At 41.8% G+C, this 16,734-nt stretch overlaps 1 protein-coding gene across 1 annotated transcript; it reads left to right on the top strand.

Annotated features, from left to right (window-relative positions):
* The first annotated feature begins 486 nt into the window (after nt 1-486).
* Nucleotides 487-16,219, top strand: MAPK1IP1L (mitogen-activated protein kinase 1 interacting protein 1 like). Its single transcript, XM_056133147.1, has 4 exons — nt 487-647; nt 8,723-8,744; nt 9,383-10,081; nt 11,578-16,219. The coding sequence occupies exons 2-4, from the start codon at nt 8,727-8,729 to the stop codon at nt 11,587-11,589; spliced, it is 729 nt and encodes a 242-aa protein (XP_055989122.1). The 5' UTR covers nt 487-647; nt 8,723-8,726; the 3' UTR covers nt 11,590-16,219.
* The last annotated feature ends 515 nt before the right edge of the window (nt 16,220-16,734 follow it).

Genomic DNA, 16,734 nt, shown 5'->3' with positions numbered 1-16,734 from the left:
TTATATATGCATATTTTTTCGTGAGAACCAGGATTCTAGACCCTACTGAGGGGGGAAAAAAAAGGCAGACTAACGTGGGGATATCTGCAAACTGCTGTTCCTTTATCAGTTTGTGTGCAAACGTCATCGCTTCCCAGATTTCCAGATTGGATAACATCCTAAAGATGCCCCAACTGCAAACGCCGCCGAGCTGCGAAGATCCAGAATCTACCGCTAGGCCATTCATTCAAAGGAACCAGATGGTAACTTCCGCTAGTGAGTCCAGAAAGTCACCGACCCTGCGCAGTTGAAGCTCGAGAAAATCCGGGCGCCTTCCTCCCGCCCTTCAGGAGAGAACAGTCACCCACCCGCCCCTGGGCCAGCACTGGGGGCGCCGCCCCGCCCGGGCCCGACGAGTCGTGGTGCCGCCCCAGGCCTGACGGGGGCGCCCACCTCCGGGTCCCGGAGCTACAAGGCGCGCGGGTGGGTCGGCGCGCGCGGCGTTCCCGCACTTCCTGTTCCGGTGTCGGGAGGAGTCGCGCGCGGCTGGGCTTAGTGTTGCCGCCGTCTCTGCTGTGGTCCGTGAAGTTAGCGCTCCACTCTTCGGTACCTGCTTCCCTCACGCCCATCGCCGCTCCTCGGCCTCGCTGCGGGTTCGGATCTAGTCGGTGAGAGCGCGGGGCTCGTGGAGCGGGGCGAAGGAGCGAGCGGGAGGCGGACGGGGTCGCGGCTGTGGGGGCTGCGGCGAATCATTCCCTCGGCTCACAGCTCGAGGCCGGGGGCCGCTACCCGCCGCCACACTTGACTGCCCCTAGAGACCCGGGTGCCTGGCGGCGGGTGACGTGGGACCCAGTAGGTTTCTCGGCTCTTGACGTCAGGCTGGGCCGCCGAGCGAGCCCGGCCCCTCCCCCATTCTTCCCGGGCGGGCGACCCGCTCGGCGGCCGGTTCGCTCCGGTTGAGCCCCGGATCCCCCATTGTTCCTTTGGGCCCTGTAGGGGCGACAGACCTCTGACCCCAGGCCCTGGGTATGAATTTCTGTTCCCAATAGGGGCGCTGGGCCTGAATCGCTTGTGGAGGGGGCGCGCTGGCTGCAGAGTCCGCGCCACGCGCCCCCCCCCCCTTGGGGTGATGACTTACTAAGGGACTCGGTAGCCAAAGCCTTCGTCGACGGACACCTCCCCTCCCCCACCTCCCCGCCATAGATGCCCCTGCCTGGGGTTTCGAGGTCGGGAGGTTCGGGGGGAGGTGGACCGTTTATTCTCTTGCCTCGAAATCCCCCCTCGCCCCTCGGCGTGCTCACCTGCCAGCAATCGGAAGTGCTCGCGCCGCCCCCGAGGCACCGGTGTTGTGCAGCGGTTCTTGCAGGCGAAGGGCTTGGCTTCTGTGCCCCTTGATGGGCGTGGAAGACCACCGTTTGCTGCTCTCCGTACCTGGTCTCCGAAACTCCTGGGCAAAGCTGATTCACCCCGAAACCTAAGTCGGGGACCATGGGGATATTCTCATTACTCTCTCCCGAGAGGAGCAGGCAGTTCCCTAAACACAACTCTGGGCGCCCAGACGCCTGCAACTTAGGGACCTCTGCAATGTAGGCTGTGGGGAACCACGTGCGGAGGGCAGAGCCCACTCCCAGAGTCAGGCTGCTGCCTCCTGCGCCAGCGGTCCAGTTTTCCCACCAGATACTCTCAGTGTCAAATTTCGGACCGTTTCCCGTTTTCAGGAGTCTTTGAATTAAGAACTGCCTGTAAAAGGAACGTAGAACTGTGACATCGATTGTAAAAATTGACGTTTACCCTTTTGCTGTGTGCTCTGGGGCTTGCGAAAATGAGACGATGGAATTTTTTTTTTTAATCTATTTCAGGGAAAACATTTGTGGCGGATACTGTTTCTCACTTTGCCCAGAGATTGGGAGAGTTCACTCTGTCCAGGGTCAGGGCAAAGAGAGTTTTATTCTGAGAACTGCACTTTTAGTGTCCAAGCTGTCCTCCGTGCCCATGTACAAAGGAAGACGAGATTATCCGGTTGTCCACTCTTTGTATCACAGGCGTGCTGTTCTTGAAGCACATTTGGTCTTAACATTGCTGATCATAGTTGAAATAAGTTTATTCAGATGAACTAACTCTGGCTGGGATGATTGAAGTCTTGGTGGAAAGACTTTCTGCTGATGATACAGTAGTATAGGGACGGGGGGGGGGGGGGGGGGGCCAAATAGTTAAAGGAGAGATTAGTAAAACATGGCACCAGAGAAAAATTGCCTAATTGCCTGAGTGGAAGTTAGAATGGGCTGAGGCCCAGGAATTGAAGGCGTTGATCCAAACATTCTCCTCTTCCCCACCCCTTTGTTGTAAACCTAAGGAAAAGTGCTCACCAAGCTCCCTGGTTAAGAAAATACAAAAGAAGTGATTTTTGGCTTTTCCTGGGCATCTTATTTAAACCCTGAGCCCCAGCATCTTTGCGCTGCCTTTCCCTTCCTCAAATAAAGCTTCTACTGAGATTGGCCCTCTGTTTTGAAAGTCTTGAATGTCTGAAGACTAAAATCTGAGCATTGTGACACTAAGACTTCACATCCTCTCTAAATTTCAGCCAATCTGAACTGCTTACATTTTTTATTTTTTTGGTCACATCCCATTGTGTCCAGGACTTAACTCCTGACTGTGCTGAGGAATCACTTCTGATGATAGTCTGGACCATATTGGGGTGCCCCAGATTGAACCCAAGTCAGAAAGTGCCTTCCCACTGTACTACCATCTCTCCAGCCCCTGAACTGTTTACCATTTTTCACAGATTCTTGCCTCCTCCCCTCGGCCTTTGTACAAGCTGTACTTTCTCTAGGGTCCCCATCCTCCTGTTCCCAGATGTTTACTCGCTGCAAAGACACTACTTCTCAAGATTCTACCTCTAATGCTTCCTTGAAGTCCTTAAGTTGCTCTGGGGTATCCACAAATGACCTTGTGCACAATTAACCCCAACTTCAGCTTTTAGATTTTCTGTTGTGAACATATTTTGTGTAATTCTATTAATTGCCTCAAAGCCCCACACAGTACCCAGCAATTTTGTTCGGATAAATGTCTGGTAAATGTAAAAATCCAGGTGACTTGTGGTTGTTGAAGAAAATGATTTTTTTTTAAATTACATTTCTTCAAAATGCTAAATGTTCAGAAACTTTCAAATACCCAATTTCTTAATGCAAAATAAAATGTCTGATAGACCAGTACTGAAATAAAAATATTCTAATTTAAAATTTATGTTTTTGGAACTGAAGAGACAGTGCAATAGAAAAAGTATTTGCCTTGCTTCCTGCCAATCCAGATTTAATCCTCAACACCCTGCATACTCCCCCTAAGTATAATTAGGTGTGACCTCCCCCAAAAATCAAATAGAACTTATATTTTTGGTGCTATCCATCCCCCTCACTAACAACAGAAAAATCCTGATTTCTTATCTGTAGGGCTTCTAGATTGTTAAATGTTTTACTTTTCCGTGTAGTTACTTGCCTTTATCAAAAATTTACATTCAGATTTAATAACCGTACTGTCCCATACTCCTCCACATTTGGATGAGACTCTGAAATCTGTAGCCAATAGTCACTGGGAATTGATAAATTTACCTTTCTTTAGCCTCTTTCAATTAACTTTTTTCCTGATGAAGGCCATAGAGATTACAGAAATATTTCACTCTTCTAGTGTGTTTTAAAATAAATTTTATATTGGGGAGCCAGAGCGGTAGTACAGTGGCTAGGGTGTGTGCCTTGCACGTAGCCCACATAGGTTTGATCCCTGACAGCCCATATTGTCCCCAGAGTCAGCCAGGAGTAAGCCCACCCAAAAATAATAATAATTAATTTTGTATTGTTTTAAAATTACTGTGTTCTGGGACCATAACTCAACCAGCTGAGAATTGCATATGAGAGGTCCCAGGCACCACTGTTACCTGGGGTAGAGGGATTTAACGAACAGTGTAAGGTGACAGTTAGGCCTCTTCTTAATAATTAACAATAACTCGTGTTCCAGAATAACTTTTTAGAAAATCTGGATATTTCACATTCTGCATCTCGTCATACTTAAACATAGATGCTTGATTCTGTTTTGTACCTTTTTGTTGAAAGTGTCCCTGTCATGTCTCAGTTGACATGAGAACTGTTTTAGGTCTAAAGAACAGGACACGTGAATGCAATGCTGTAGAACCTATTTCTGATCGCTTTGGTCAGATCTTCATTAATCATATTCTTCAAATACCTGAGGCTGGAGAGAAAGTACAGCAGGTAGGTAGCTTGCCTTACACATGGCCAGCCTGGGTTCGATCCCAGCACCCCATGTAGTTCCTTGAGCCCCATTGGGAGAGCCCCACCTGAGTTCAGAGCCAGGGGTAAGCTCTGAGCACTGCTAGGTGTCCCCTCTAAAAATGATTGGTACCTTCTCTATCTTTCAGGATTTTATTTTTCATTTATAAGAACCAGCTTGCTTGGCATTTTTTTTTAAATTATATTTTAGGGTTAACACTTAATTTTGGTCTATAAACTGCATATTATATATGTGTCTGTTTTTGTTTGTGTGTTTTGTTGGTTTGGGGGCCATACCCGGCAGTACTCAGGGATTAGTCCTGGCTTCATTGATCTCTCCTAGTGGGGCTTGGTGGATTTTATGCGGTGCTGGGGATTGAGCCCGGGTCAGCCACATGAAAAGCAAGTGCCAGCTCTATAGGTATGTTTTTCAGAAATAGTGAGGGAAGAGAGTAATTCTGAAGACCTGAAGAGCATATGAAATGGAATGGGTTACTTTGTTAGTCTCAGCTCTAGAATTAATGTGAACTTTGATACACAATCATTTTCAGTTTTTAAAAGACTCACCCTTGTTTGAAAAGCATTTTAGTACTATGTGACCTTTAAACTTGCGCAGTGATAAAGTTTCTTTAGATTTATAAATCTTTTTTGGGGTTTTTTGTTGTTTTTATGCTTTAGGGCCATTCCCAGGGCTTACTCCTGGCATGCTTGGAGAACCACCCATAGTCTTGGGAATAGGTCAGCTGCGTGCAAGGCAAGCACTCTGCCCTCTGCACTATTGCTTTGGTCCTAAAATAACAGGACTGGAGCGATAGTACAGTGGGTAGTGCATTTGCCTTGCTTGCAGCCAATCTAAGTTTGATCTGCAGCACCCCTTGTGATCCCTGAGCACCACTGTTGTGGTCCAAAAACAAAAATTAAATTTTATCATGGAATTACTTGGTAATTATTTTTTGTATGCATTCAAGATATTTTGATATTCCGAATAAAAGCCAAGGATATAGTAATTATACCATGTAATTCCATGATTGTGACTGGAACAATAGCACAGCGGATAAGGGCGTTTGCCTTGCACGCCACTGACCCAGGCTCAATACCTCCGTCCCTCTCAGAGAGCCCTGCAAGCTACCAAGAGTATCCCTCCTGCACAGCAGAGCCTGGCAAGCTCCTCGTGGCATACTCGATATGCCAAAAACAATAACAACAACTCTCACAATGGAGATGTTACCGCTCGAGCAAATCAATGAACAATTGGAGGACAGTGCTATAGTAATTGTATCTTAGGTTTCATTTTCCTTTTTCTCGTGATTAACTAAATCATACATAAGAAGCAAGTTTGGCTCAGCACTAAGTAACGTTCATATAATTAACACAAAAATGTATTGATGGTCAAAGAAGAAAAATTGTGAGAAGTTTATAATTTATTAGCTGCCAAAAGAGCTTCTAGCAAAATTCACTTTTTTAAACTAGCAAAATAGCAAAACTTAAGCAACATAAACATAAATAAAATTCTTCAATCATTCACTAAGTCAGTGATGGTTGGAGGGATCGCTCAGGATAGGAAATGAAATGTGTGGTACAAGTAGACAAAGGACCAAACATGATGGCCTCTCAGTGTCTGTATTACAAACCATAATACCCAGATAACTAGAGAGTAGGAAGGAAATTGTCTGCCATGGAGGCAAGGGGTAGGGTAGGATCGGAGTGACGAGAGGGATACTTGGGACATTGGTGGTGGATAATGTACACTGGTAGAGGGATGGGTATTCCATCATTGTATAACTGAAACTCAGTCATAAAAACTTTGTAACTATCTCACATGGATTCAATTTTTTAAATTATTTTTTAAGAATCAGAAAAAATCTTCAATGTCAAACTGAAAATAAGACTCACACTTAAACATTAGAAATATTTGTAGGAAAGTTGGGAATAAGACACCTACAGTATTTCATTTCTGTTTAAAACTTTACCCGATGGAGACAGAGAGATGGTACAGTGGCTAAGACACTTGTCTTGACTCTGACTGACCCAGGATTGATCCCTGGCACTCCATATGGTCCCTAAGCACAAAGCAAGAAGGAAGCCCTGAACACTTCTGGGTGTGGCCCAAAAAGCCAAAAACAGAAGACTACTGGACAACCTATTTACCTGGAAATCTCAGGCACTCAACTGAGGAGTTTTCAGGAATAAAATAGTTGAGTATTGTTGCTGCTTGCAAAATAATACACTAAAATTTAAAACACTAAAAGTGTTTCTCAAATATGAATCATTACAAGATAAAATAGAAGGAGCGAACCAAGTTTAAAGTTTACCAATTTGAAAAAAAATTTTTAATTGTATAAACTAGGGGCTTGGGGGGGTTGTTTGTTTTAGTTTTGGGGGGATTTTTTGTTTTTGTTTTGAGGGGGCACATTCTGCAGTGCTTAGGGGTTACTCCTGGCTCTGCACTCTGGAATTAACTCCTCCTGCCAGGCTTGGAGGACCATATGGAATCAAACCTCAGTGGCTTACATGCAAGGCAAGCGCTCTACCTGCTATGTTAGCTCTCTAGCCCGTTGGTTTGTTTTTTTTTTTTAATGGAATAAAAATACTGTGAGCATATATGTGGATTTATTTTATAACCGTGTGTATAAAATAAATGTATACACACACACACATGTAAAATTCAGAAGCCATAAAGATTGATTGGGGTGAGGGGGGCTCCCAAGCAGTACTCAAGCAAGGGACCAGGGCACCTTCTGCTGTGATTCTCAGCCATTAAAACTGGCCGTTCAGGGACTGGAGCAATAGTTCAGGGGGAGGGCGTTTGCCTTGCACGCAGCTGACCCAGATTCAATTCCCAGCATCCCATATCGTCCCCTGAGCACCACCAGAAGTAATTTCTGAATGCAAAACCAGAGTAATCCCTGTGTATCACTGGGTATGACCCAAAAAGCAAAAAGAAAAAAAAAGAAAAAGAAAGAAAGAAACCAGCCATTCAGCACAAGTGTCCTATAGTGCTCAGAATTACCTGAGCTACTCTGGCTGCACTGGGGGCCTTCAGGTCTGCACCCACAATGCTCAAGGGACCATGTGTTACCAGGGATCCAGCCAGGCAAGCAGCACGGAGGGCATGTGCCAAGTATTATCAACTAAAAGAAAAAGAGACGATAAAGGATAAAATTTCTATCCTAGTGGAAAAGCAAGAACAATGCAGTAGTGCTCAAGGAACTGTATGCACGGATCAAACCAAATCAACCACATGCAAGACCTTCACCCCTGTACTGCCTCTTGGATGTTTATACTTATTTTGTAATGGGGTGGGTAAGACGCCAACCCGAAATGCTCAGGGAGTACTGGCAGGGTAGTGGGCCATATAGGGTGCTGGTGATCAAACCCCTGTTGGCTGCATGTAAGGCAAGTCAGTGCTTTACTGGCTGTGCTCTTTCCAGCCTGTATACTGTATTTTCTTAAAAATGCACTTGTAAATAGCAAAATAATTAAAAGCAGTAGAATACATCTTGTCATTTTTATTTGGGGGTCACACCAGGCAGTGCTCACGAATTACTCCTGGCTTCACACTCAGGAATTACTCATGGCAGTAATTCCTTGGGACCACTAGGGATGGAATCTGGGTCTGCCCATGCAAGGCTGTACTATCTCTCTAGACCACTCGTGTGTTTTTTAATAGGAAGTCAGAGAACAAGCAAACAGTAATGAGGCTGGGCTGGAGTAGGGAAGTGAATTGGGAAGGAAGGTTCATTCATTACTAAACCTTCTGGAGGGAAGGAAGTGGTCTGTCTATATGTTGGGAGGTTACAGGGATATGTGAAATTTAGACAGGCCAGAGCATTAGTACAGCAGATAGTCGTTTGCTTTAAACACGGCCATCCCTGGTTCAGTACCCGGCATTCCATATGGTTCCCCCAGCACCGATAGGAGTGATTTCTGAGTACCAAGCCAGGAGTAACCCCTGAACATCGCCAGGTGTGACCCCCACCCCCCCAAAAAATTAAATATATGAAATGTTAGAAGTTTTGTTTTGTTTTGTTTTGTTTTTAATTGATCAGACTGATTGTGGTCCAGGGCATGAGCAAATTCACAGAGGTGGGAAATAACAACTGAAATTAAAAATACATTTTAATTTCCACTTAAAAGAAATACAAGTTAATAGGGTCAGAGAAATAGTGCAGGAATTACACAGTCCCTACTCTCCTATTATATATATGTTTTTAAATAAATACCTATTTTTACTCTGTTATAGCGCAAAACAATTAGTAGATTTAATAGCATCCAATAATAGAAGAGTTAAGAAAAAAGGACAGTACAGATTGGTGTGGATTTATATCAATGGGTGATAGACTTGTTTTAAGTAAAATTAAATTTGAATTTTTTCATTTATGTTAAAATAATGTGTACATGGAAATTTATATGTGTATGTATTAGATAGTACTGACTTTAAAAGATTCCTCCTTTTAATTTTTCAGGAAAATGTCTGAAGAGTTTTCGGTAAGTTGATGCGTTTATTTTTTTATAGTACTTTTAGCTTTGAATTTTTGTTTGTAATAGATGGCTTGCCTTTGCTTAAAGTTTTGCCTTAAGTGCTTTCTTAGCCTGATAAAATTTATACTATTGATTACTATTAGCAATAATCTAACATCTGTTGAAAAGTTTGTACCAGATACGATGTTTAGTGTATCATCACCTTTAAGCCTTAAACTAATCCTAGACTATTTTGAAAATGAGGAAACTGTCCACGGCCATACCACCCTGAACACGCCCAATATGTCTGACCTCAGAAGCTAAGCAGGGTTGGACATGGATAGTATTTGGATGGGAAAATGAGGAAACTTGAGTATCAAAGGGAATATGTAACTTTTGGTTTAAGCCAGTCTACATCATGTTGAGCAGTTGTGTCTAGAAAACTCAAACTTCTCTGAAGAATCTTAGTTGTTGATATTCTTTGTAACATCTCATTTTATATTAAATGAATTATTTTCAAAATAAACAGCTTGCCTTTTAAAAATGCAACTAGTTATTTATAATCCTTGACCCTGTGGCTGACTTGTCTTTTCTGAGTTCCTAATAGTGTTTGGCAAGATTGTCCATAGATGAGCTTAGTAAGATGTTCCTGTTTTGTATTGCAGTTGGCAGATGCACTGCCTGACCACTCCCCTGCCAAAACTTCTGCTGCGAGTAATACAAAACCTGGCCAACCTCCTCAAGGTTGGCCCAGTTCCAATCCTTGGAACAACCCAAGTGCTCCACCTTCTATGCCATCTGGACTCCCACCAAGTGCAACACCCTCCACTGTGCCTTTTGGACCAGCACCAACAGGAATGTATCCATCTGTGCCTCCTGCTGGACCTCCTCCAGGACCCCCTGGCCCCTTTCCTCCTTCTGGACCCTCATGTCCCCCTCCTGGTGGTCCTTATCCAGCCCCAGCTGTACCAGGCCCTGCTGGGCCATATCCTACACCAAATATGCCCTTTCCAGAGCTTCCGAGACCATATGGTGCTCCAACAGATCCAGCTGCAGCTGGTCCTTTAGGTCCATGGGGATCCATGTCTTCTGGACCTTGGGCACCAGGAATGGGAGGGCAGTATCCCACCCCTAGCATGCCATATCCATCTCCAGGGCCATATCCTGCACCTCCTCCCCAAGCACCGGGGGCAGCACCACCTGTTCCATGGGGCACTGTTCCACCAGGAGCCTGGGGACCACCAGCACCATATCCTGCCCCTGCAGGATCATACCCCACACCCGGACTCTATCCCACTCCAAATAATCCTTTTCAAGTGCCTTCAGGACCTTCTGGTGCTCCACCAATGCCTGGTGCCCCCCATGTGAGTGTTTTATTTTTTTATCGAATGTGCAGTAACAGATACGCAGCTGAAAGATTGCCTCGCGTTTTTAGTGGAACATTAGAAAGCTTTTTAAACTTTAAAGAAAGTGGTATACATATTGAAATAGAAAATGTAAATTTCAAAGCATACGTAAAACATTTTAAATAGGTGAAAATACAGGAAATCCCTGTAGTATAAAGAGAAAAACTTCCTAAAGAAGCCCCAAAACTTGAGTAAATTACTGTCCTCAGTAACATTCACGCGATCTCCCAGATACAAGTTTGTCAGGCTTGGGGCGGGGGTTCAGGAACAAGCGCCATAATACAGTGGTAGGGTGCTTGCCTTGTACGCAGTCAACCTGGTACCCTGTATATTCCACTGAGCCCACCTGGAATGATCCCAAGCACAGAACCAGGAGTAAACCCTGAGCACCACCAGGTGTAGCCCCAAAACAATATTCTAGCCTGGCAAGCTACCAAGAGTATCTTGCTCATATGGCAAAGCCTGGCAAGCTCCCCGTGACGTATTCAATATGTCAAACACAGTAACAGCAAGTCTCACAATGGAGACATTACTGGGCCCACTTGAGCAAATCGATGAACAACGGGAGGACAGTGCTACAGTGCTACTATTTATATAGCACCATATCAAACAGTTCAGTAAAAGCAGTCTGTCTGACTCACCTAATGTACCAATAGGTTTTCGAGGAATCCAGGGAAGTTAATATGTAATATTGCCCATTTTTCACTGTGCTCTCCATATTGTTTTTCTGGGAGGTTATTTAGAGTTTTAGCAACATTGAGCTCAGGAAAATACCACTATTATGCATTGCAGTTGCAGGTGTAATTTATATTTTATTGTTAGTCAATCTGGAGGAGGGTTGACATTTTAGTTGAGAATTCTGAATTGCCTTGGGCATAACACTGAGTAGAAAAGTAGCCACTTCCTCCAGAAATAAGGCTAGTGAGTATTCCAATGAGTCTTAATTCTCCTTACCTCCTTGGGGAGGAAAATACTGTATTTACTCTTAACAAAATAATCAGATTTGCAAGAGAGTAGTCATCTCCACTGTGAAGGGAAAAAAAAAAGATAAAGTACTCCAAAACTAACTTACTTGTTTAACATCTTCCTCTATATTTTCTGTTTAAAAATTAGTTTTACAAATTGTATGTCTAAGTGAGTGGTATGTATTGCTCTTTGCATTTATCTAGCAGGATGTTAATTTTAAGCCTCGACAAGGAGGCTTAAAATTAAACTGTATGTTGGGGCTGGAGAGATAGCACAGCGGGTAGGGCGTTTGCTTTGCACGCGGCCAACCCGGGTTCGATTCCCAGCATCTCATATGTCCCTTGAGCACTGCTAGGAGTAACTCCTGAGTTCAGAGCCAGGAGTAACCCCTGTGCATCGCCAGGTGTGACCCAAAAAGCAAAATAATAATAATAATAAACTCTATGTACAAAAATCTAGTTACTGACCTTTTCTTTCTTCTATTACAGTCTTACCATTAAACGATGGAAGGAAGAGATGATGTTTTGCTTTATGAAGTACATATATGCACATTAGTGCATATATTAAAATTGATGGTTTCACTAAGAGGGCATTCATGAAGAACAACCCTTGCAGCTCTCAGTGAAGATTATCTGCCTCTTGTACTTGGATGCATAGTACATCAGATGACTACAATCAGATAAAAATGTAAATCATTCAAATGTGATTTTATTTGGTTTTATGGAAAGTCAAAGTGATTGCATTTATTGAATAGTTCTTTGATACAATTTGTTCAATACAAGTTTTCCAGTTTGTTTAAATTATGGAACTGCACACTTAAATATCTAAAATGATGTGGACTGTTAAGAACTTACAACTTCATTGGGAATTTTTTTTTCTATTCTCCAAAATAAAGGAAAATAATCACATTGTCATAATTTAAGCAAATTATGCCTCAACCTTTTCTGAACTCCTCTAGATATGGAATAAATAAACCTGACCCTGGGGGAGTTATATTTTGCATATATATGTTTTTAATTTGTGATATTTGTCAGAATTGAGTTGTTAGCCAGGCAGTGTTCCACTTTTATTGAGCTTTCAGATCTCAATTTTGAGTTCTACCAATTTGTTTTCTTTTTAGCCAAAGGGGTGATTCAATTCTAAAATTTGATGTTTATGGAAGCTAACTTTTTAATGCAGGCTCATATGTGTGTAAATTATTTTCTTAGAGAATTGGTACTTAGAGAATGATTTAGAATATATTACATTGATACTGCTTTTGGAAGAGCTCAAGGGAGGAAGTCATGCTCCTTTGTCTTTCTACATTTGAACTTCAAACTAGAGGAAACCCTGGAAATTGCTTCATGATGACAGGTAGTTTGCATTCCCACAAAACTTATCTGCCCAGAGCATTCCATGCAGCCCATCTCCCTCTTCCTGGGTACTTTGGAAGAAGCACATCTCTTACTTCTCCCTGCTAGGGACACTGGCACATCTCGGGGTCTACATGAACACATATAGCAATTATGTTTGGAGAACTTGTACCACACAGCCATGACTGTTGTCTTTGTACAAGTTTGATCAAAAATATGTATTTGAGTCTAGTTATGTCCTCCTTGGTTTATAAAGTGCTTATGGCCAACAGTTCTGTTCTGTATTTGTTCACAGGTAAATAAGTAGAATTGATGCCATCCTTAAAGATTTCTCTTAACGCTGAAAATAATAAGATGTAATTTAAAGCTGAGTTTAAAGCAATGATTGTGATACTAAAATTAGTATTGTTTATAACCGCGGGATTAGCACAAGAAGCTTTTTGGACTCTTGGATTAATTTGATTTTTTGTTTGTGTTCTTTAGTTTTGGGGGCCATGCCTGGCATTGCTTGGAGGTTGTTCCCTTCTGTGCATGGGTACCTTGCCAGTTTGGGGGCATCTAACCCTGGCCTGCTGCATGCAAAGTAAACTTTATTTGAATTACTCCCCACCCATATTATTAGATTTGAAATAGAACTCACCATGTTCTTTGTCAGTTGATTATTTTGAAACTTTGTGTTCACTGGGTTACTAAAAATCTATTGTGAACTTCTTTCCCAGTAGAGATTTATGCTAGGCTAGTGCTCTTGTTTTTGCCTAGAAATAAAATATTTAGTAATTAATCCTCTTAATAGTTTAAAGTCAGGGATCCCGAATGCTGCCGGTTCAATGATTTAAAGCTACCTCCTTTCAGGAAAGAGTAAGATGATTGCCTTGGGGTACAACATTCACTTTTTTCATAATCTCTTAACTGAATGGCAGGTTCAAGTTTCAGAATTAAAACTAACTTGTTGATATTCTCTGACCAGACATGCTGTTAGCTCTTACAAAGCATAGTGGCACAACTGATGTTTTGTTTTTGCCTTGTTAAGGACAAACAGCAGTTGTCAACTCTCAGAATCTTTTGTCAAAAACAGCCTCCTTTGTACAAGGCAAAGTATTTTTTTTAAGGCAAAGTATTCTTAAAGAGTGACATAGGGTATATTGTCCATTGATAGCATGATGTCAGCTAACTCATAGTGCTAAGGTGATAGATTGGGATAGCAGCAAAAATCCCTATTTTTATTGTTACATTGGAATAAGTAACGGCCCTGGCTTTAGATGCTGTGTTTAACACTAGAAAGGATGTTTCATTAAAAGAAAAAGAATTAGAAGGGAGTCTTAACTGTGGAGTCTATTGATAATGGAGAAAATATTGCTAAAGAGCTATGAACACAAAATTTGAAATCACTACTTTTGATAAGCAATTTTTGGTAATAACCTGCCTTGCTCAACCATTTTAACTTTTTGTGTTTTTCTCCTTAAGGACTTTTCAGCTGTTATTTGTGGGTTTGTTTTTTTTTTCTATAATGTTGGACTAGAAGATCTTAAGATCAGTATATTAGGAAGTATTTTGGCAATAGGAACTTTGGAATGTGCATTTGAACTTTCCAAGCAAAAAATTTGTTAGATGGAGATCATTGAAATGTGCTGAAGTTAAAATAAAATTTTTTTTTATATGAACCTGAAAGACTGCCAAAAATTTTTAAATGCAGGGGCTAAGTAGATACTACAGGAGTTAAGGGGCTTGTTTTGCATGCAGCCAGCCTCAGTTCAGTCCCCAGCACCATACATGGACCCCTGAGCACAGACCCAGGAGTAATGAGTACCGTTACGTGTGCCTCCCACCCAACGAGAAAAAAAAATTTAAATATAGCCAGCATATATCAGACCCTCAATCACAGTTCCCAAAAATCCGGGCTCCTTTATGGGGCTGGAAAGATAGCACAGCGGGTAGGGCATTCGCCTTGCACGCGGCCGACCCGGGTTCGATTCCCAGCATCCCATATGGTCCCCTAAGCACCACCAAGAGTAATTCCTGAGTGCAGAGCCAGGAGTAACCAAAAAGCCAAAAAAAAAAAAAAAATTTGGGCTCCTTTAAAAATAATGACACTTAGGGTCAGAGCGATAGCACAGCGGGTAGGGCTTTTGCCTTGCACTCGGCCGACCTGGGTTCAATCCCCGGCATCCCATATGGTCCCCCAAGCACCACCAGGAGGAATTCCTGAGTGCGGCCAGGAATAACCCCTGAGCATCGCTGAGTGTGGCCCAAAAAGCAAAAAATTAAGTAAAAATAATGACACTTGTTTTTAATGACAATATAATAGTGACACTTGGGTTGGCCACGTGAAGCTCTGACTCCAAAACTATTTTGTATAAAATAGGACATTGATCAAGTATATACAACACATTTATTTTCAATAACCTAAGAGCCTTTTTGGGCAAATTTTCTCTTTATTATTTTCAGTGAAAAATAATTGGGCAAATTAAAAAAGATGGATTTTTACCTTAACTAGTAACACTACTAGGATGGAATGTTGGATTGTTTTCTAGGAAAGAAGTCAGTTTGCCTATTATCTTTTACCTCAGAAATGCTTAGTGCTACCTGTTGTACTCAAGTGTAGATCTTTTCAAACTCTAGGTGTGAACATAGAACTCCATTTCAATTAAAATACTGTGGCTAGTTTGCCTGTCAGTTGCCTACACTTATATGTAGTTAGTGCCAATGTCTTCCTCTGTGATCCTGAATAACTCAGTGCTAACTTTTTATTAAATGTCAGGATAAGAAGCCCTAGAAATTAAACCTAAGCACAAGCCTTCAAGTATTGAAACTTGAAAACCATAAAAGCTAAATTTCAGATGAGTCACACTGATAAAACTGCACTATGCATAAAATGTGATTGGTTGTTTTCAGGGAAGACAATAATAAAGCAATAGTTAATAGAATTGAGGACACTGTTCCTTTTGTTTTCAGAATTCTGCCCAGTAAAATAGCTGCCAATAAAATCAGTATTGAGAATGTGCCATGGAAGCTTCTGACTAAAGAAAACTTAGCAATGCACTTAACCAACTCATGTGTCCGAATCCAGGTTACTTTGTTAGATGACAGAGAGACAAGGATAAAGGAGAATGTCCTAGAGGCCCACATTCTGGCGATGGCATTTACAAATTTGTTAGAACACCATTGTTTACCTAGGTAAACATCTTAGTAATGCAGCTGGTGGGAATTTTACTTAGGTAAACATTTTAGTAATGCAACTGGAGGGAATTGGAGGCACCTTTTGTGTATTTTAAGGAGCAAAGTCTGGTGTTAACTAAATGTTTTTTAACTTTTCAATCCTGCGAAATAGTGGCATGTTTTTAATCTTCATTTCTCCCTCCTGAGAAAGGCACTTTCACTGCCTGTCACTGATTCGCAGATACTGATTTGTTGCCATTTAGTAAACTGATTTTATATGTGTGCTATAGAAAAACTTTAAATTTTTTTTGATATCACTTTTTTCATTGACTAAATAATGACAAATTTAGTGTATGTAATTGTCTATGCATTTTAAGTTAAACTGCCTAAAATGTGATTTGAGACATATACATTTGTTTGTATTATGAACTACAAGCAATCTGAGATGTTTGGTTTTATCACCTGCTGCTGTATTTGAAAACAAAGACAAATATTGCTTTAAGAAGTAATTATAAGTAGAAATGGTTTATGGATATGATACTTGATATTTTTTTAAGATAAACTTGTTTGCTTTTGTGTATTATACCTGAAAACTTTTTAAACTTGTTTTTTCATGGTTGCATCCTTGGTTTTTTTTTTTTTAATTTTATACTTTAAGCCTGCTTTTTCTTGAGCCAGTTTAGAACTTGATTAACTACAAATCATTGTGCTGAAGAAAAGGAGGACTGAGAAGCTTTAGACACGATCACTTCTGTGTGGGGTGTGATTCTTGCATGGAAACATTATATATAATGCATCTTTCAGAAGGCCGCTGAGCACTAGATGCCCACACTCTGCTCCCTTGAAGGCTGAGCTATGCTTTGTAACCAGTTTGTCCAAACAAAGTTAGATCCCCTTTTCTATCCACCCTAGCAGTGACGCTGTCTTTTTCTTTCCTGAGTTAGGTTAAGCCTTAACTGCTATTCAGTAGGGAGAAGGGTCACTATTTTGTTTACCATTTCCTTGCCACAGGGAATTTGCTAGCCTTTTCTTAGAAACCTCCTTGAGTTTTGAAGTTTTGGAATTTAACTTGAATTTCTGCCTTTTTTTTTTTCTTATAATATTGATCGAAATTCAACTGTAGTTTTCACGTCTTCA

The sequence above is a fragment of the Sorex fumeus genome, unplaced genomic scaffold, assembly GCF_029834395.1.
Source record: "Sorex fumeus unplaced genomic scaffold, SorFum_2.1 ptg000098l, whole genome shotgun sequence".
NCBI lineage: Eukaryota > Metazoa > Chordata > Mammalia > Eulipotyphla > Soricidae > Sorex > Sorex fumeus.
This window is presented reverse-complemented; position numbering and strand designations above follow the sequence as displayed.